This window comes from Ammospiza caudacuta, chromosome Z (assembly GCF_027887145.1).
Source record: "Ammospiza caudacuta isolate bAmmCau1 chromosome Z, bAmmCau1.pri, whole genome shotgun sequence".
Lineage (NCBI taxonomy): Eukaryota > Metazoa > Chordata > Aves > Passeriformes > Passerellidae > Ammospiza > Ammospiza caudacuta.
Window position 1 is genome coordinate 5,801,295 of NC_080632.1, and position 22,131 is coordinate 5,823,425.

A 22,131-nucleotide genomic window follows, 5' to 3' on the forward strand; every position below is an offset into this window, starting at 1 on the left:
CAGCATCCACCATTTCTACATGTTCCTCTTCTGAGCAACACAAGACAGCAGTCAAGGACTTGCAGCTTCAGCCCCACTCCAGGCTCAAGGCTCTTGCCTAAGCTGCAGACTTCATCACTAAGTGCAACAAAGGAAACTTGCCCCTTCTGCTTTTTGCCTCACAAGAAGGCTTCCCAACTCTGTGCTTCCTTTCTTTGGCCACACATGACAAGAATGGATCCCCACAGCTTCATCCACAACCATCACCGTGCAGCTTATAAAAAGACAAAAGACACTTGGCCTAAAAGAATTTGTTGAACGGCAGAATAACTCAAGAAAACTGCAGACCAATTTCACAAGACAAACACAACGTTCCATCAAGGGAAAACAAAGAAACAAATGCCTGTGACATCGAGCACTACTACGTGTGCCCTGAGCCACAGCGCTGCAGAAGCCCAGAGACAGAGCTTTCCCGAGCCAAGCAGCCACATGCTCTCCCACAGACACCAGCCCTTTGGACTCTCAACATCACAGGTCAAAGGCCAAGTTCTGCTGTCGCTGCCTGCAGGAAATCCCTAGCTCCTGGCAGCACTCCTGGACTCAGCATCCTCAACCAGCAACAGGATGCGCTGGCTGCTCCGAATCTTGCACCTGTACCTTGCTCTAAAGACAGCATCACACACAACTGGCACTTACAGGCTCAGAATATTCAGGCTCTGCTGTGACTAGTGATGGAGCCTGGTGATCATTCGCCTCAATATCCTCCTCTTTGTCTTCTTCTCTAGAAGCAGCAGGAGCCAGGGGAGACATGGCTCTTGGTTCTGTCAGCTGTGGCAAGAGAGAAGCATAAAGGACAGGCTGTCAACTATCATTCAGAATCTCATTTCTTTCCAGATCTACCACCACATCTTCTAAGGAGAATTCAGAACATTTGATAGCGACATATGGATTCTAAGTCCCACCCACCAAATTAATATGAGCCAAGTGAATAGAACACTAGATGGATATGAGGTTGATATTTCTCCATAGCTGCTATCAGTAAGCATCGTTTTCTCTGTAAAACGCAGCTTTAGTTCCTGAAAGCTCTGAATTGGAAGAGTAGGAAAGAGACAGCGATCCATTGCTACTGTTGCTACAGACGTGGAAAACTCAAAGTGGATCACAATCTCATCCAGTGCTGCAACAGAGCAGGAAACATTGTGCAGAAGTATCATTGCTTGCTGGAAAAAGAGAAAACAAACAGGGCTTCCTCTTCTAGCAAACCAACTAGCCAGCAAACCACAAGAGAGAAGTGTCTCCCACTCCAGTGTCTAAAGCACTTGGATTCAGTGTGGGTATTTTTGGTAGGGAAACAGCCCTTGTGCTGAGCACCGTCGGGTAGGGATTGATGGAAGTCTGCCTGAAGGTTCCTCCTGTGCCTCTCGTTGTCCAGACTAAAGCTCCCTCAGGTCCTCCTCACTGGGCTTGTGCTGCACTCCCTTGCCCAGCTCCCCTGTCCTCCTCTGCACACACTGCAGCCCCTCCATGGCTTTCTGCTTCCCAGGGCCCACAAGTGCACACAGCACTCCAGCTGTGGCCGCAGCGCTGCCCAGCACAGGGCCACGCTCACTGCCCTGCTCCTGCTGCCCCACTGCTGCTGCCCCAGCCCACCATGCCCTTGGCCTTCTTGCCCATCTGGCCACATGCTGCCTCATCTTCAGCTGCTCAAGACTGGCAGAACGCCTAGGTCCTTTCGCATACGCAGCTCCCCAACTACAAAGTTGCCTCTTTGACTTCAGATACAGCATCCACCATTTCAAGATAGCCTTCCCCTCTGGAGCAGCACAAGACAGCAGTCCAGGACTTGCAGCTTCAGCCCCACTCCAGGCTCACATGCACTTTCCAAAGCAGCAGACTACATCACAAAATGCATCAAAAGAAACTTGCCCCTTCTGCTTTTTGCCTCTTGAGAAGGCTTCATAATATGCACTTTGTTTCTTTGACCACATGGGAGGAGAATGAGCCTGCCCAGCTACATAGACGTCATAACCATCTCCTTGCAGCTTATCAAAGCAAAAAGGCAGCTAGGCAGTAAGACATGATAGAACTGAAGAATTACAGAAGAAAACTGCAGACCAATTTCAAAAGACAAACACACCTTTCCATCAAGGGAAAAGAAAGAAACAAATGCCCATGACATCGAGCACTACCTCGTATGCCCTTGGCCATAGCGCTACAGAAGCCCAGAGACAGAGCTTCCCTTAGCTAGGCAGCCAGATGCTCTCCCACAGGCACCAGCCCTTTGGACTCTCAACATCACAGGTCAAAGGCCAAGTTCTGCTGTCACTGCCTGCAGAAAATCCCTAGCTCCTTGCAGCACTCCAGGACTCAGCATCCTCAGCCAGCAACAGGAAGCGCTGGCTGCTCCGAATCTTGCACCTCTTCCTTGCTCTAAAGACAGCATCACACACAACTGGCACTTACAGGCTCAGAATATTCAGGCTCTGCTGTGACTAGTGATGGAGCCTGGTGATCATTCGCCTCAATATCCTCCTCTTGGGCTTCTTCTCCAGGAGCTGCAGGAGCCAGGGAAGACATGGCTATTGGTTCTGTCAGCTGTGGCAAGACAGAAGCAAGAGGGACAGGTCACCACCTATCATTCAGAACCTCATTTCTTTCCAGATCTACCACCACATCTTCTGAGGAGAAATCAGAACATTTCATAGCAACACATGGATTCTAAGTCCCACCCACCAAATTAATATGAGCCAAGTGAATAGAACTCTCGATGGATATGAGGTTGATATTTCTCCATAGCTGCTATCAGTAAGCAACGTTTTCTCTGTAAAACGCAGCTTTAGTTCCTGAAAACTCTGAATTGGAAGAGTTGGAAAGAGACAGCAATCCATTGCTACTGCTGCTACAGACGTGGAAAACTCAAAGTGGATCACAATCTCATCCAGTGCCGCAACAGAGCAGGAAACGTTGTGCAGAAGTATCATTGCTTGCTGGAAAAAGAGAAAACAAACAGGGCTTCCTCTTCTAGCAAACCAACTAGCCAGCAAACCACAAGAGAGAAGTGTCTCCCACTCCAGTGTCTAAAGCACTTGGATTCAGTGTGGGTATTTTTGGTAGGGAAACAGCCCTTGTGCTGAGCACCGTCGGGTAGGGATTGATGGAAGTCTGCCTGAAGGTTCCTCCTGTGCCTCTCGTTGTCCAGACTAAAGCTCCCTCAGATCCTCCTCACTGGGCTTGTGCTGCACTCCCTTGCCCAGCTCCCCTGTCCTCCTCTGTACACACTGCAGCCCCTCCATGACTTTCTGCTTCCCAGGGCCCACAAGTGCACACAGCACTCCAGCTGTGGCCGCAGCGCTGCCCAGCACAGGGCCACGCTCACTGCCCGGCTCCTGCTGCCCCAGCACTGTTGGCACAGGCCACAATGCTCTTGGCCTTCCTGGATACCTGGCCACTGGCTGCTCTAGTTCAGCTGATCTTCTATGGCACCCCTGGGGCCTTTTAACCCATGCCGTTCCCCAGCCACAGCATGGCCTGTTTGAGTTCAAATACAGCATCCACCATTTCTACATGTTCCTCTTCTGAGCAACACAAGACAGCAGTCAAGGACTTGCAGCTTCAGCCCCACTCCAGGCTCAAGGCTCTTGCCTAAGCTGCAGACTTCATCACTAAGTGCAACAAAGGAAACTTGCCCCTTCTGCTTTTTGCCTCACAAGAAGGCTTCCCAACTCTGTGCTTCCTTTCTTTGGCCACACATGACAAGAATGGATCCCCACAGCTTCATCCACAACCATCACCGTGCAGCTTATAAAAAGACAAAAGACACTTGGCCTAAAAGAATTTGTTGAACGGCAGAATAACTCAGGAAAACTGCAGACCAATTTCACAAGACAAACACAACGTTCCATCAAGGGAAAACAAAGAAACAAATGCCTGTGACATCGAGCACTACTACGTGTGCCCTGAGCCACAGCGCTGCAGAAGCCCAGAGACAGAGCTTTCCCGAGCCAAGCAGCCACATGCTTTCCCACAGACACCAGCCCTTTGGACTCTCAACATCACAGGTCAAAGGCCAAGTTCTGCTGTCACTGCCTGCAGAAAATCCCTAGCTCCTGGCAGCACTCCAGGACTCAGCATCCTCAACCAGCAACAGGAAGCGCTGGCTGCTCCGAATCTTGCACCTGTACCTTGCTCTAAAGACAGCATCACACACAACTGGCACTTACAGGCTCAGAATATTCAGGCTCTGCTGTGACTAGTGATGGAGCCTGGTGATCATTCGCCTCAATATCCTCCTCTTTGTCTTCTTCTCTAGAAGCAGCAGGAGCCAGGGGAGACATGGCTCTTGGTTCTGTCAGCTGTGGCAAGAGAGAAGCATAAAGGACAGGCTGTCAACTATCATTCAGAATCTCATTTCTTTCCAGATCTACCACCACATCTTCTGAGGAGAATTCAGAACATTTGATAGCGACATATGGATTCTAAGTCCCACCCACCAAATTAATATGAGCCAAGTGAATAGAACACTAGATGGATATGAGGTTGATATTTCTCCATAGCTGCTATCAGTAAGCAGCGTTTTCTCTGTAAAACGCAGCTTTAGTTCCTGAAAGCTCTGAATTGGAAGAGTAGGAAAGAGACAGCAATCCATTGCTACTGTTGCTACAGACGTGGAAAACTCAAAGTGGATCACAATCTCATCCAGTGCTGCAACAGAGCAGGAAACATTGTGCAGAAGTATCATTGCTTGCTGGAAAAAGAGAAAACAAACAGGGCTTCCTCTTCTAGCAAACCAACTAGCCAGCAAACCACAAGAGAGAAGTGTCTCCCACTCCAGTGTCTAAAGCACTTGGATTCAGTGTGGGTATTTTTGGTAGGGAAACAGCCCTTGTGCTGAGCACCGTCGGGTAGGGATTGATGGAAGTCTGCCTGAAGGTTCCTCCTGTGCCTCTCGTTGTCCAGACTAAAGCTCCCTCAGGTCCTCCTCACTGGGCTTGTGCTGCACTCCCTTGCCCAGCTCCCCTGTCCTCCTCTGCACACACTGCAGCCCCTCCATGGCTTTCTGCTTCCCAGGGCCCACAAGTGCACACAGCACTCCAGCTGTGGCCGCAGCGCTGCCCAGCACAGGGCCACGCTCACTGCCCTGCTCCTGCTGCCCCACTGCTGCTGCCCCAGCCCACCATGCCCTTGGCCTTCTTGCCCATCTGGCCACATGCTGCCTCATCTTCAGCTGCTCAAGACTGGCAGAACGCCTAGGTCCTTTCGCATACGCAGCTCCCCAACTACAAAGTTGCCTCTTTGACTTCAGATACAGCATCCACCATTTCAAGATAGCCTTCCCCTCTGGAGCAGCACAAGACAGCAGTCCAGGACTTGCAGCTTCAGCCCCACTCCAGGCTCACATGCACTTTCCAAAGCAGCAGACTACATCACAAAATGCATCAAAAGAAACTTGCCCCTTCTGCTTTTTGCCTCTTGAGAAGGCTTCATAATATGCACTTTGTTTCTTTGACCACATGGGAGGAGAATGAGCCTGCCCAGCTACATAGACGTCATAACCATCTCCTTGCAGCTTATCAAAGCAAAAAGGCAGCTAGGCAGTAAGACATGATAGAACTGAAGAATTACAGAAGAAAACTGCAGACCAATTTCAAAAGACAAACACACCTTTCCATCAAGGGAAAAGAAAGAAACAAATGCCCATGACATCGAGCACTACCTCGTATGCCCTTGGCCATAGCGCTACAGAAGCCCAGAGACAGAGCTTCCCTTAGCTAGGCAGCCAGATGCTCTCCCACAGGCACCAGCCCTTTGGACTCTCAACATCACAGGTCAAAGGCCAAGTTCTGCTGTCACTGCCTGCAGAAAATCCCTAGCTCCTTGCAGCACTCCAGGACTCAGCATCCTCAGCCAGCAACAGGAAGCGCTGGCTGCTCCGAATCTTGCACCTCTTCCTTGCTCTAAAGACAGCATCACACACAACTGGCACTTACAGGCTCAGAATATTCAGGCTCTGCTGTGACTAGTGATGGAGCCTGGTGATCATTCGCCTCAATATCCTCCTCTTGGGCTTCTTCTCCAGGAGCTGCAGGAGCCAGGGAAGACATGGCTATTGGTTCTGTCAGCTGTGGCAAGACAGAAGCAAGAGGGACAGGTCACCACCTATCATTCAGAACCTCATTTCTTTCCAGATCTACCACCACATCTTCTGAGGAGAAATCAGAACATTTCATAGCAACACATGGATTCTAAGTCCCACCCACCAAATTAATATGAGCCAAGTGAATAGAACTCTCGATAGATATGAGGTTGATATTTCTCCATAGCTGCTATCAGTAAGCAACGTTTTCTCTGTAAAACGCAGCTTTAGTTCCTGAAAACTCTGAATTGGAAGAGTTGGAAAGAGACAGCAATCCATTGCTACTGCTGCTACAGACGTGGAAAACTCAAAGTGGATCACAATCTCATCCAGTGCCGCAACAGAGCAGGAAACGTTGTGCAGAAGTATCATTGCTTGCTGGAAAAAGAGAAAACAAACAGGGCTTCCTCTTCTAGCAAACCAACTAGCCAGCAAACCACAAGAGAGAAGTGTCTCCCACTCCAGTGTCTAAAGCACTTGGATTCAGTGTGGGTATTTTTGGTAGGGAAACAGCCCTTGTGCTGAGCACCGTCGGGTAGGGATTGATGGAAGTCTGCCTGAAGGTTCCTCCTGTGCCTCTCGTTGTCCAGACTAAAGCTCCCTCAGATCCTCCTCACTGGGCTTGTGCTGCACTCCCTTGCCCAGCTCCCCTGTCCTCCTCTGTACACACTGCAGCCCCTCCATGACTTTCTGCTTCCCAGGGCCCACAAGTGCACACAGCACTCCAGCTGTGGCCGCAGCGCTGCCCAGCACAGGGCCACGCTCACTGCCCGGCTCCTGCTGCCCCAGCACTGTTGGCACAGGCCACAATGCTCTTGGCCTTCCTGGATACCTGGCCACTGGCTGCTCTAGTTCAGCTGATCTTCTATGGCACCCCTGGGGCCTTTTAACCCATGCCGTTCCCCAGCCACAGCATGGCCTGTTTGAGTTCAAATACAGCATCCACCATTTCTACATGTTCCTCTTCTGAGCAACACAAGACAGCAGTCAAGGACTTGCAGCTTCAGCCCCACTCCAGGCTCAAGGCTCTTGCCTAAGCTGCAGACTTCATCACTAAGTGCAACAAAGGAAACTTGCCCCTTCTGCTTTTTGCCTCACAAGAAGGCTTCCCAACTCTGTGCTTCCTTTCTTTGGCCACACATGACAAGAATGGATCCCCACAGCTTCATCCACAACCATCACCGTGCAGCTTATAAAAAGACAAAAGACACTTGGCCTAAAAGAATTTGTTGAACGGCAGAATAACTCAGGAAAACTGCAGACCAATTTCACAAGACAAACACAACGTTCCATCAAGGGAAAACAAAGAAACAAATGCCTGTGACATCGAGCACTACTACGTGTGCCCTGAGCCACAGCGCTGCAGAAGCCCAGAGACAGAGCTTTCCCGAGCCAAGCAGCCACATGCTTTCCCACAGACACCAGCCCTTTGGACTCTCAACATCACAGGTCAAAGGCCAAGTTCTGCTGTCACTGCCTGCAGAAAATCCCTAGCTCCTGGCAGCACTCCAGGACTCAGCATCCTCAACCAGCAACAGGAAGCGCTGGCTGCTCCGAATCTTGCACCTGTACCTTGCTCTAAAGACAGCATCACACACAACTGGCACTTACAGGCTCAGAATATTCAGGCTCTGCTGTGACTAGTGATGGAGCCTGGTGATCATTCGCCTCAATATCCTCCTCTTTGTCTTCTTCTCTAGAAGCAGCAGGAGCCAGGGGAGACATGGCTCTTGGTTCTGTCAGCTGTGGCAAGAGAGAAGCATAAAGGACAGGCTGTCAACTATCATTCAGAATCTCATTTCTTTCCAGATCTACCACCACATCTTCTAAGGAGAATTCAGAACATTTGATAGCGACATATGGATTCTAAGTCCCACCCACCAAATTAATATGAGCCAAGTGAATAGAACACTAGATGGATATGAGGTTGATATTTCTCCATAGCTGCTATCAGTAAGCAGCGTTTTCTCTGTAAAACGCAGCTTTAGTTCCTGAAAGCTCTGAATTGGAAGAGTAGGAAAGAGACAGCGATCCATTGCTACTGCTGCTACAGACGTGGAAAACTCAAAGTGGATCACAATCTCATCCAGTGCTGCAACAGAGCAGGAAACATTGTGCAGAAGTATCATTGCTTGCTGGAAAAAGAGAAAACAAACAGGGCTTCCTCTTCTAGCAAACCAACTAGCCAGCAAACCACAAGAGAGAAGTGTCTCCCACTCCAGTGTCTAAAGCACTTGGATTCAGTGTGGGTATTTTTGGTAGGGAAACAGCCCTTGTGCTGAGCACCGTCGGGTAGGGATTGATGGAAGTCTGCCTGAAGGTTCCTCCTGTGCCTCTCGTTGTCCAGACTAAAGCTCCCTCAGGTCCTCCTCACTGGGCTTGTGCTGCACTCCCTTGCCCAGCTCCCCTGTCCTTCTCTGCACACACTGCAGCCTCTCCATGACTTTCTGCTTCCCAGGGCCCACAAGTGCACACAGCACTCCAGCTGTGGCCGCAGCGCTGCCCAGCACAGGGCCACGCTCACTGCCCTGCTCCTGCTGCCCCACTGCTGCTGCCCCAGCCCACCATGCCCTTGGCCTTCTTGCCCATCTGGCCACATGCTGCCTCATCTTCAGCTGCTCAAGACTGGCAGAACGCCTAGGTCCTTTCGCATACGCAGCTCCCCAACTACAAAGTTGCCTCTTTGACTTCAGATACAGCATCCACCATTTCAAGATAGCCTTCCCCTCTGGAGCAGCACAAGACAGCAGTCCAGGACTTGCAGCTTCAGCCCCACTCCAGGCTCACATGCACTTTCCAAAGCAGCAGACTACATCACAAAATGCATCAAAAGAAACTTGCCCCTTCTGCTTTTTGCCTCTTGAGAAGGCTTCATAATATGCACTTTGTTTCTTTGACCACATGGGAGGAGAATGAGCCTGCCCAGCTTCATAGACGTCATAACCATCTCCTTGCCGCTTATCAAAGCAAAAAGGCAGCTAGGCAGTAAGACATGATAGAACTGAAGAATTACAGAAGAAAACTGCAGACCAATTTCAAAAGACAAACACACCTTTCCATCAAGGGAAAAGAAAGAAACAAATGCCCGTGAACTCCAGCACTACCACGTGTGCCCTCGGCCATAGCAATGCAGAAGCCCAGAGACAGAGCTTTCCTGAGCCAAGCAGCCAGATGCTCTCCCACAGGCACCAGCCCTTTGGACTCTCAACATCACAGGTCAAAGGCCAAGTTCTGCTGTCACTGCCTGCAGAAAATCCCTAGCTCCTTGCAGCACTCCAGGACTCAGCATCCTCAGCCAGCAACAGGAAGCGCTGGCTGCTCCGAATCTTGCACCTCTTCCTTGCTCTAAAGACAGCATCACACACAACTGGCACTTACAGGCTCAGAATATTCAGGCTCTGCTGTGACTAGTGATGGAGCCTGGTGATCATTCGCCTCAATATCCTCCTCTTGGGCTTCTTCTCCAGGAGCTGCAGGAGCCAGGGAAGACATGGCTATTGGTTCTGTCAGCTGTGGCAAGACAGAAGCAAGAGGGACAGGTCACCACCTATCATTCAGAACCTCATTTCTTTCCAGATCTACCACCACATCTTCTGAGGAGAAATCAGAACATTTCATAGCAACACATGGATTCTAAGTCCCACCCACCAAATTAATATGAGCCAAGTGAATAGAACTCTCGATGGATATAATGTTGATATTTCTCCATAGCTGCTATCAGTAAGCAACGTTTTCTCTGTAAAACGCAGCTTTAGTTCCTGAAAACTCTGAATTGGAAGAGTTGGAAAGAGACAGCAATCCATTGCTACTGCTGCTACAGATGTGGAAAACTCAAAGTGGATCACAATCTCATCCAGTGCCGCAACAGAGCAGGAAACATTGTGCAGAAGTATCATTGCTTGCTGGAAAAAGAGAAAACAAACAGGGCTTCCTCTTCTAGCAAACCAACTAGCCAGCAAACCAACTAGCCAGCAAACCACAAGATAGAAGTATCACCCATTCCCGTGTCTAAAGCACTTGGATTCAGTGTGGGCATGTTTTATAGGGAAACAACAACTGTGCTGAGCACTGTTGTGTAGGGATTGATTGAAGTCTGCCTGAAGGTCCCTCCTGTGCCTCCCATTGTCCAGACTAAACGTCCCCTGCACCTCCCACTGGGCTTGTGCTGCACTCCCTTGCCCAGCTCCCCTGTCCTCCACTGCACGCACTGCAGCCCCTCCATGACTTTCTGCTTCCCAGGACCCACAAGTGCACACAGCACTCCAGCTGTGGCCGCAGTGCTCCCCAGCACAGGGCCACGCTCACTGCCCGGCTCCTGCTGCCCCAGCACTGTTGGCACAGGCCACAATGCTCTTGGCCTTCCTGGATACCTGGCCACTGGCTGCTCTAGTTCAGCTGATCTTCTATGGCACCCCTGGGGCCTTTTAACCCATGCCGTTCCCCAGCCACAGCATGGCCTGTTTGAGTTCAAATACAGCATCCACCATTTCTACATGTTCCTCTTCTGAGCAACACAAGACAGCAGTCAAGGACTTGCAGCTTCAGCCCCACTCCAGGCTCAAGGCTCTTGCCTAAGCTGCAGACTTCATCACTAAGTGCAACAAAGGAAACTTGCCCCTTCTGCTTTTTGCCTCACAAGAAGGCTTCCCAACTCTGTGCTTCCTTTCTTTGGCCACACATGACAAGAATGGATCCCCACAGCTTCATCCACAACCATCACCGTGCAGCTTATCAAAAGATAAAAGACATTTGGCCTAAAAGAATTTGTTGAACTGCAGAATAACTCAAGAAAACTGCAGATCAATTTCACAAGACAAACACAACGTTCCATCAAGGGAAAACAAAGAAACAAATGCCTGTTACATCGAGCACTACTACGTGTGCCCTGAGCCACAGCGCTGCAGAAGCCCAGAGACAGAGCTTTCCCGAGCCAAGCAGCCACATGCTTTCCCACAGGCACCAGCCCTTTGGACTCTCAACATCACAGGTCAAAGGCCAAGTTCTGCTGTCGCTGCCTGCAGGAAATCCCTGGCTCCTGGCAGCACTCCTGGACTCAGCATCCTCAGCCAGCAACAGGATGTGCTGGCTGCTCCGAATCTTGCACCTCTGCCTTGCTTGAAAGACAGCACCACACACAACTGGCACTTACAGGCTCAGAATATTCAGGCTCTGCTGTGACTAGTGATGGAGCCTGGTGATCATTCGCCTCAATATCCTCCTCTTGGGCTTCTTCTCCAGGAGCAGCGGAAGCCAGGGGAGAGATGGCTCTTGGTTCTGTCAGCTGTGGCAAGACAGAAGCAAGAGGGACAGGTCACCACCTATCATTCAGAACCTCATTTCTTTCCAGATCTACCACCACATCTTCTGAGGAGAAATCAGAACATTTCATAGCAACACATGGATTCTAAGTCCCACCCACCAAATTAATATGAGCCAAGTGAATAGAACTCTCGATGGATATGAGGTTGATATTGCTCCATGGCTGCTATCAGTAAGCAACGTTTTCTCTGTAAAACGCAGCTTTAGTTCCTGAAAACTCTGAATTGGAAGAGTTGGAAAGAGACAGCAATCCATTGCTACTGCTGCTACAGACGTGGAAAACTCAAAGTGGATCACAATCTCATCCAGTGCCGCAACAGATCAGGAAACGTTGTGCAGAAGTATCATTTCTTGCTGGAAAAAGAGAAAACAAACAGGGCTTCCTCTTCTAGCAAACCACAAGATAGAAGTATCACCCATTCCCGAGTCTAAAGCACTTGGATTCAGTGTGGGCATGTTTGATAGGGAAAGAGCAACTGTGCTGAGCACTGTAGTGTAGGGATTGATGGAATTCTGCCTGAAGGTCCCTCCTGCGCCTCCCATTGTCCAGACTAGAGCTTCCCCAGCACCTCCCACTGGGCTTGTGCTGCACTCCCTTGCCCAGCTCCCCTGTCCTCCTCTGCACACACTGCAGCCCCTCCATGACTTTCTGCTTCCCAGGGCCCACAGCTGCACACAGCACTTCAGCTGTGGCCGCTATGCTCCCCAGCACAGGGCCACGCTCACTGCCCGGCTCCTGCTGCCCCAGTTCTGCTGCCCCAGCCCACCATGCCCTTGGCCTTCTTGGCCACCTGGTCCCAGCCTGGCTCTTTTTCAGCTGATTTTCTACTGCAACCCTGGGGCCTTTTAACCCATGCAGTTCCCCAGCCACAGCATGGCCTGTTTGAGTTCAAATACAGCATCCACCATTTCTACATGTTCCTCTTCTGAGCAACACAAGACAGCAGTCAAGGACTTGCAGCTTCATCCCCTCTCCAGGCTCCAAGGCTCTTGCCAAAGCAGCTGACTTCATCATAAATGCATCAAAAGAAACTTTCCCCTTCTGCCTTATGCCTCACTAGAGGGCTTCATAATATGCCATTTGTTTCTTTGGCCACACAGGACAAGGATTGCTCCCATACCTTCATGGACAATACAACTGTTTCCTTGCACCTTATGAAAAGCCGAATGACACCTGGCCAAAAAGACTTTGTAGAACTGAAGAATAACTCAAGAAATCTATAGACTAATTTCACAAGCCAAACACACCTTTCCAAAATGGGAATAAAAGGAAACAAAGTCCCGTGACCTCCAATACTACCACATGCTCCCCGTCTACAGACCTTCAGAAGCCCAGAGACAGAGTTTCCCTGAGCCAATCTCTCTGGGCACCAGCTTTTTCGGCCTCAACATCCCAGGTCAAAGGCCTAATTCTGCTGTTGTTGCCGGCAGGAAATCCTGAGCTCCTTGCAGCACTCCAGCACTCAGCCTCCTCAGCCAGCAACAGGAAGCGCTGGCTGCTCCAAAACTTGCACCTCTGCCTTGCTCGAAAGACAGCACCACACACAACTGGCACTTACAGGCTCAGGATATCCAGGCTCTGGTGTGAGCACTGATGGAGTCTGGTGCTCATACACCTCAATTTGCTCCTCTTGGGCTTCTTCTCCAGGAGCAGCGGGAGCCAGAGGAGAGACAGCTGTTGGTTCTGTCAGCTGTGGCACGAGAGAAGCATGAGGGACAGGCCGTCACCTATCATTCAGAAACTCATTTCTTTTCACATTTACCACCACATCTTCTAAGGAGGAATGAGAAACTTTGATTGCAATTGGATTCTAAATCTATAGGAATAGAATTCTCAGTCACTCTGACTAAATTGAAATGGGCTAATTCTAATCTATAGGAAATTGCTCTTAGTTCAGTACGTCCCTCTAGCTACTGTCAGGATACGACATTCTCTCTGCCAAACTTAGTTCATATTTTTCAGGACTCTGAGATGGAAATTTAAAAATATCCACTTATTCCTTTTTTGTTTTTGTCCAAGGCATGAAAATTATTTCCTTTCAGCCTCCCTAGCTGGCCCTCTACCCTCTACTGTACTGGCCAAGCTGACAGCTGGCTCTACAATTCCTTAACACAAGAAATGAACATGAAATCTCCCTTTCTCACTCACCTCATCATCAGCACCTCTGAATACATGCTTCAGTTGACCTGTAGTGGGCAAGGGAAAATGAACAAAGGCTATGAGAAAACTGCTTGGGCTGCTGAATCCCTCAGAACAAGACAACCCAAACAGATGATTTCCCATTTCACAAAATCCCTCCAGGAGACACATTTCATTCACACGGCCAGCAAGAGATCAGGACAATATTCTTGCTTGTGCCTACACTTTGGCCTGTTTTGCCAGTAAATGAATACAAACATGACCAAGAAAATGCAAATTCATCTGTAACACTCAATGCTCCTGTTTTACCAAACACATCAAGCAGCTTTTTTTATCCTCTCCCTTAGGTACTTTTTTTAAAAAAATCATTTGCATACCCTAATTCTCATTAACTTGCTGGAAACAAGTTGCCCAGAAAAGCTTTCCCAAAATCCTCCTGAGCTCTGGCAGTTCTATTGTGAAACAGCACAGCAGCAGCTCCAGGGTTCTGGAGCAGACATTTACTGTTTTGGAGTTTGCACTTCCTTGCAAAGGGAATCAATATTTTAGTACTCAGTAAAAGATCAAATTAGACAGTGAAATCCCCTTTCATGACAAAATTTAGAAAGAAAGAAGCTTTCCCTGAATTCTGGGAACAACTGCAGAGGTTGCAGTCTGCCAGTCTACATTTCCAAAGCTGTCTTGCTTGTCCTTCCAGGTTCCCTTGCAAATGCTGCCCCTGTGGGTACAGAAACCCCTTTTTTAGCTGAATGACTTGACAGGAGCCTTACACAACCAATGGCCTCCTAATATTCTTTTCTTTCTAATTCAATGGAGTCACTAAGAAAGAGCAGGAAGGCATACAAAAGTTATCGGTTAGGTTACAGCCAGGGAAAACCTCTACTTACGTGCCAGCTGAGTCAGGTAATAAGCAGAATAAAAGATGGTAAAAGCAGCAAAAACTGCAGCAGTGAGTTCCTCCCTCATTGTGGCACTGCTCTACAGGTGTGCAGGCTGTGCTTACACAGTTGGAAAGACAAGGCTCTTGTCAGTGCGCAGCTGTCCAATGACAAATGTCTTAACCAGGAGGATGCTCCTGCTCTCAGCAAGACCTACAGCTGCTCTGACACTCAGGCCTTCTGTGCACCAAGGCAACCTTCTGATGTCACTACGACAACGTGGAAACCATGCCCTGACATCACAAAGCAAACCTTCTATGTTGGTCTGTGAGTTTATGCCAAGCAATAACCAACCTTCCCTGCAGCAAACACAAAATAGCCTGCAAAGTTCTCCTCTGTCAAAAAGCAGCACAAATTCCCGTCATGGGCCAAACCCTGTTGTTCAAGAGATCCAAGAGGAACTCCAAGAGTGCACAAAGCAGCTACAGGATGGACCCCAATTGAGCACTCAGATGGGACCCAAGCAAAGAAAACCAGGCCAAGAAAATGGCCCACAGCATTGCACAGAACCAGGAGAGAAGCCACTGCTGGCATAACAGCTGAAATCATTCCTACAAAATCTCCCCACATATTTGCACATTATTGGACATGCCCAGGGCTCTGGTGCATGTACATCTCTCCCTTTATTCCCCTTGGAAGCAGTCGAACTGGCAGCATCTGCCTGCATGCAGGAGCTGCTCCAGGCTGGGAACGCGACTGGCGGTGCTGATTTCCAGAGGCTTCTGTGTGCCAGGGGAAGCCAAGGCAGGAGCGGATTGAACGGTGCTGCTGCTGCTGCTGCTGCTCTGTGCCAGAGAGCCCCGGCTGGGCAGGGCACGGTGCCCACTGCGCTGCGGGCTCTTTCTCCTGCCAGAGCTGGGCACACCTGGAACAAGGCATGACAACTGGTGGGCAAGCCAAGGGGTTTCTGGGGCTGCTCTGCTCTGCACACACCCAGGCCACCCTTGGCTCTCAAAAAGGTGAATGAGAGTAAAACAGCTGTAGAGGTTTCATTTTGACCTTTCTTAACTGCTAACAGAAGTTGCCAAAATTAAAGTTCCCAAGCAGGGTCTGATCCCTGCTGCCAGTTCAGGGTTGGAAAGGAGGCATTACTGTATTTTAGTACTCCATGCATAGGGAATCACTTCTCTTACATATGCACACCCAGCAATCTCACTTACTACTTTGTATCCATGGAATTAAGACATATTCAATACTTTGTGGAAACTCACATGCTAAACATTGCTCCAGTTTTATCCGACATATTTCAATCACTCTCAGAATTTACTGACATCAGAGTAGGAGTGTCCTGTAGGTCCCTGGTGGTCACTGTCACAGGTTCAGGAGGAGACCCATGCACAAAAGAACCTAAGACACAACCAGGCCTGCAAAGCAAATAATACACAGAATCACACAGAATCACTGAATTTCTAGGTTGGAAGAGACCTTTAAGATCGAGTCCAACCCATGTTCTAACACCTCAACTAGATCATGGCACCAAGTGCCACATCCAGTCTTTTTTTAAACACATCGAGGGATGGTGACTGCACCACCTCCCTGGGTAGATCATTCCAGTGTTTGACCACTCTTTCTGTGAAAAACTTCCTCCCTAATTCTAGCCTGTATCTCCCTTGAGACAGCTTGAGACTGTGTCCTCTTGTTCTGTCTGTTGTTGCCCGGAGAAAGAGACCGACCCCCAGCTCATTACAGCCACCCTTCAGGAAGTTGAAGAGAGTGATAAGGTCACCTCTAAGTCTCCTTTTCTCCAGGCTGAACAACCCCAGCTCCGTCAGTCATTTTTCACACAGCTTGTGCTCCCAGCCCCTCACCAGCCTCGTTGCTCTCCTTTGGACATGCTCCAAGCATCTCAACATCCCTCCTAAAGTGAGGGAACCAGAACTGGACACAATACTCCAGGTGAGGCCTCACCAGTGCTGAGTACAGGGGAAGAATGACTACCCTGCTCCTGCTGGCCACACTATTGCTGATACTGGCCAGGATGCCATTGGCCTTCTTGGCCACCTGGGCACACCGCTGGCTCATGTTCAGCCAACTGTCAACCAGCACCCCCAGGTCCCTTTCCACCTGAGCACTGTCCAGCCACACTGTCTCCAGCCTATAACGTTGCAGGGGGTTATTGTGGCCAAAGTGCAAGACTCAGCACTTGGACTTACTGAACTTCATCCCATTAGATTCTGCCCATAAATCCAACCATTCCAAGTCCCTCTGCAAAGCCCTCCGTCCCTCTAACAGATCAACACATGCTCCCAGCTTAGTGTCATCTGCAAATTTGCTAATGAAAGACTCTAAACCCTCATCCATGTCGTCAATAAAAATATTAAGCAGAACTGGCCCCAGCACAGACTGCTGAGGGACACCACTGGTGACTGGCCACCAGCTGGATGCAGCACCATTCACCACCACTCTCTGGGCCTGGCCATGCAGTCAGTTCCTAGCCCAGCAAAGAGTGCTCCTGCCCAAGCCACAGGCTGCCAGCTTGTCTAGGAGTATGCTGGGGGGGACAGTGTCAAAGACCTTGCTGAAATCCAAATAAACAACATCTACAGCCTTCCCTGCATACACTAGGTGGGTTACCTGGTCATAAAAGGTTGGTTAAACATGAACTACCCCTCCTAAACCCATGCTGGCTGGGTCTGATACCCTGGCCATCCTGTAAATACTGTGTGATGGCACTTAATATAAACTCTTCCATTATTTTGCCAGGTACTGAGGTCAGGCTGACGGGTCTATAATTACCAGGATCTTCCTTTGCACCCTTTTTGTGAATGGGTACCACATTGGCCAGCTTCCAGTCATCCAGAACCTCACCAGTGAGCCGGGACTGTTGGTAAACAATGGAGAGTGGCTTTGCAAGCTCATTTGCCAGCTCTTTCCTTACCCTGGGGTGGATCCCGTCTGGTCCCATAGGTTTATGAACATCCAAGCATTTCAGTAGTTCTTTGACTGCCTCCTCTTGGATAATGTGGGGACCATTCTGCTCCCTGACACCATCAACCAGCCCAGGTGGGCAGGTGTCTTGAGGGCAAGTCATCTTCCACTAAAAACTGAGGCAAGGTAGGCATTAAGCGCTTCTGCCTTCTCCTCATCTACAGATACTAAGTTCCCTCCCTTTCCCAATAAAGAACAAAGGCTGGTCTTGCCCTTCCTTCTAGCATTAATGTATTTGTAAAAACATTTTTTATTATCCTTTACAGAAGTTGCCATTTTAAGTTCAAAATGAGCTTTGGCCTCCCTAATTTTTTTTTTCTGCATGCTCCAGCAGCCTTCTTGAATACTTCCTTAGAGGCCTGACCCTCCTTCCAATGCTGATACATCCTCTTTTTATTCCGAAGTTCCTCCAAAGCATCCTTGCCCAGCCAGGCTGGACATTTACCCTGCTGACTGATCTTTCAGCACACAGGGACAGTCTGTTCCTATGCCCTCAAGATCTCTATTTTGAGGCATGCCCACCTTTCCTGAACTCCTTTGTTTTTAAGGGCTGTTTCCCAAGGGACGCTCTGAATAAGTCTCCTAAACAGGCCAAAGTCTGCCTTCCGGAAGTCCAGTGCCAGAGTCTTACTGGTGCTCCTCCTGACTTCACCAAATATTGAGAACTCTATTATTTCATGATCACTCTGCCCCAATCGACCTCCAACCACCGCATCTCCCACCAACCCATCTCTATTTGCAAACAGCAGATCTAACATAGTCCCTCCCCTGGTGGGTTCCCCCACCAGCTGTGACAAAAAGTTGTCCTCCATGCATTCTAAGAATTTCCTGGACTGCCTCTTTATTGCTGTATTAAGTTTCCAGCAGATGTCTGGTAGGTTGAAGTCACCCACAAGAACAAGGGCTGATGATCTTGAAACATTACCTAGCTGCTTATAAAATAAGTCACCTACCTCTTCTTCCTGGTTGGGTGGACGACAGCAGACTCCCGGTAGGGTGTCAGCCTTGTTGGCCTTCCCCTTAATTCTTACCCATAGACATTCAACTCCATCTTCCTTAGTTTCAATTTCTACGGCATCAAAAGTCTGCTTAATATAAAGGGCCACCCCTCCTCCTCTTCTTCCTTTCCTGTCTCTTCTGAGGCACTTGTATCCATCCAGTGCAGTATTCCAGCTATGTGAGTCATCCCACCATGTTTCCGTGATGGTAACTACATCATAGCTCTGCAGTTGCACCATGGCCTCCAGCTCTTCTTGTTTGTTGCCCAAGCTGCGTGCACTGGTATACATGCACCTCATCTGGGCTACTGACTTCACCCCTAACTTAGCCTTGCAACCCTTGGGCCTGCTTCCAGACAGCTAAGCTGCTTCCCCTTCCCCCTTCAAACCTAGTTTAAAGCCCTCTCAACAAGGTCTGCCAGTTCATGAGCTAAAAACCTTTTGCCCTTAACAGAGAGATGTACCACATCTGGTTCCAGCAGAGCAGATGCTGTAAAAGTTTCCCCATGATCAAAGAATCCAAAATTTTGCCAATGACACCAACACTTAAGCCACTTGTTCATGATGTGGATTCTCCTTCGCCACCTGAGGGACTGAGCAGAACACTACCTGTGCTCCTGCCCTATCAACTACCTGACCCAGTACCCTGAAGTCCTTTCTAATTGCCTTGACACTCCTCTTTTCAATCTCATCACTACCAGCCTGGAGTATTAGCAGTGGGTAATAATCAGAGGGCTGAGTCAGCCCAGGAAGTCTCTCAGAGATATTTTGTACCCAGGCTTCAGGGAGGCAACAGATATCCCTGTGGGATGGGTCTGGCTGACATATGGGGCCCTCAGTTCCCTTCAGAAGGGAATCACCAACTATGATTACCCTTCTTTTCTTCTTGATCTTAGAGGTAGTGATCCATCTTACAGATGAATCATAATTTGGGGGTTCACTGGGCAGACAATTTTCTCCTAAATCATCTAGTTGGGTCTCTCTATCCAGGACCTCATACCTACTCTGAAGTGTGACATACCAACCCCTGGATTCCCAAAATCTGCTGAGCAGGAAGAGATGGATTGTGGTGCTCGGCACCAGGGGCAGGTAGGCAGTGCACTTCCAGGACATCCCCTGGATCAAAACGCTGTGCGTCTCATCCTTCTCACCCCTCCACCCCAGAACCAGGCCCTGTATCTCCTGTTCAGGAGTGGAATTTTCCCAGTTACAGCATCGGCCCACACATGGCCGGTGTGTGAGATGAGGCCATGATGGCTCAGGATACCGACTCCCTGCCACCAAGGGCTCCATTATGCACTGCTCCCCTTTCAAAGCTTGACTGCCCACCGATTGACCAATACATTGTTTCTCTTTCAAGGGTGTCCAGGCCTGACTATATCCCCAGTCACCTGTTCTGGTTTTGCTGAATAATAAGTTTTACACTCCTAAAACTTGTTCCAAGAGTGAAGAGGGGGAGAGAAGAAGCATGGAGTTTCTTTTCAGAAACTTCACTCACTCCCCCACATTTCCTGCTCCTGCACTGTGATGGCTGCGGATGGACAGCAGGAGAGAGTTCTCCTTCGCTTTTTGTTAGTTTTAGCTAGCTGAGGCAAAGAAGTTCTCTGGACTGTGGTTTTTTTTTTTTTTTTCCTTTTCTTTGGACCTGTTTAGACCCTCTCCAGAATCAACACCAGAAGAGCACTGGCAGCTCATACCTGTGACACACCAAGCCGGGCCTGGGCTGCAGCATTTCCAGCACCACAGGGACTGACAGGAGACTGAGTGAGCTGAGCCACAGCCCACGGAGGAGACTTTTTGAGTTGGTCTTTTTTTTGGAGCCGCAATGGGTTTTATTCTTTATTACTGTTTATATTTTATTGTTTAATAAAGAGTTTTCTCCACTCTTCTCCAAGGAGGTATTTTCTCCCAAACTGGTTGGGAAAGGGGCTGATTGAATGTGCTTTCTAGAGGAACACTTTCAGGGGTTCTCTCCCAAATTTGCCCTCAACCAGGACAAAGGGTCAAGTTCCCACCCATTAAACAAGATACTTTTCTTCATTGCCTTGTCAACCTGCTGAAACATCAAATATGACAGGGCCTTGGAGACAGTTGTTTGAGAAATATTCCCATTCAAATTCTCCTTTACTAATCAAGAGCATCCTAAAAACACTTTCTTCCCTTGAATGCATTCCAGCTACCTTCTTGGAAAGACCATTCTCTTTATTCTCAGGATTAGTATAGCCACTAGCACGCATTAAGCACTGTATTGGGGGAATACAGGCTTCAGCACTGCCTGTTAAAGCTCAAGGAATTCACAAGGCTAAGCCCCATTTGTTACGCTTTAACATTTTTCCAACGCCTCTTCTTCCTACTCTGGAAACCAAACACAAGCATTTCTTTAAAAAATCCTGCAAGTGCTTTAGCTGAGTGAAGAAACACTGCATCTTTCCTTCTGAAACTAATAAAAAAACCACAAGTTGCCTACTGCAACTCTTCTGCTCCCTTCCTAATCAGTTCACTACTCAAGCAAAACCCTCAGGCACATCCCCGACTGCCTCTCTCCCAGCAGCTCAGAGCTGCATTGCACAGCGCTTGCTGTGTGTCAGAGAACACAAAGCAGCTGGCCTGGTGGGCCTGAATATTCCTGCCAAACACTCTGCATCTCACACCTTTGCTCTGGCTCAGTGCAGAACTGCAGGATTGTGGGCGCTTCCTCCCAGAGCTGCGTGAGGCGCTGGCTCCTGCAGATGTGCCCTGCCAAGCTGTCCCTGCCTCACGCTGGCCTCGCTTCCCCTGGCACAAGAGCCGGGCCTGAAGGAGGCTGCCCTGCGCTCCAGCCTGCCAAGCAGCCCGGCTCCCTGCCCCGGTGCCCAGAGTGCTGCACACACTGCTGACCTTTGCCAGGAGTTGCAGGGCAGCCGGCAGAAGAGGAGGAATCCTCAGGCAGCCCAGCAACCCTCGGCTGCCCTGGGCCTTTCTCTGCTCCTGGGCACACTCCAGACAGCCAATGCCTCCAGGCTGCGCTGTGCCCAGCACGGCTGCGCTTCCCCTCGGCAGCAGCCAGCTGCCACCTGGGCTCTGAGAGCGGAGGATTCGCCCGCTGCCAGGAACAGGCACCCAGGGCCCGGCTGCTGCCTCTTCCAGCTCCAAGGGCCTCCTTCCAGCCTGCCTCTGCCGGGGCTCAGCCTGCTCCGGCCTCTGCCGGTGCTCTGCTGGGGCTCCACCCCGGCCAAGGCCGGGCCCGCTCTCACCTCAGAGGCGCTGACAGCTCTGCACCACAGGAGACCTTCCCGAGCACCCTCTCTGATCTTTCTGCTTTCTCACTTGAGCAAGGCTCTCCTTCCACCAAAGAAATTGCATTTAGGGATACAAATCCATGTGGCAGGAACCCAAATGCTCTCGAATCATAGCTCAGTGCCTGAATCCACACAGGATGTTTGGGCTACCCCATTCTTCTTTTGATTTTCCCTGCAAATGCCATTGCCCTTTCTGTCTCAACTAGAAATACCACAGCTAGGCAAAAACCAGCCAGTGGGTCATATTCCAAAGGCACTGTGGTCTGGAGAATATGAATGAAGAAGATCCTTCCCCACTTTCAAAGCACACTAAAGAAGCCATAAATGTAACTTTGCACATTCAAGGGACAACTGACAACTCAGAAAGAAATGGTGAGCGTATTCACAGGGTGAGAAAGAATGGAATCTTCCAGATGAG

General features: G+C 49.5%; 1 protein-coding gene across 1 annotated transcript in view; it reads right to left on the reverse strand.

Annotated features, from left to right (window-relative positions):
• LOC131571249 (serine/threonine-protein kinase PAK 2-like) overlaps window positions 1-18,735 on the reverse strand; it is a 40,970-nt gene extending 22,235 nt beyond the window's left edge. Inside the window, exons 1-3 of the mRNA XM_058823892.1 lie at window positions 18,391-18,735; window positions 13,048-13,122; window positions 11,262-11,303 (exon numbers count right to left, since the gene is read on the reverse strand). Coding sequence (XP_058679875.1) covers window positions 11,262-11,303; window positions 13,048-13,122; window positions 18,391-18,735 — 462 coding nt within the window. The remainder of the gene's footprint in view (window positions 1-11,261; window positions 11,304-13,047; window positions 13,123-18,390) is intronic.
• Window positions 18,736-22,131: the final 3,396 nt, after the last annotated feature.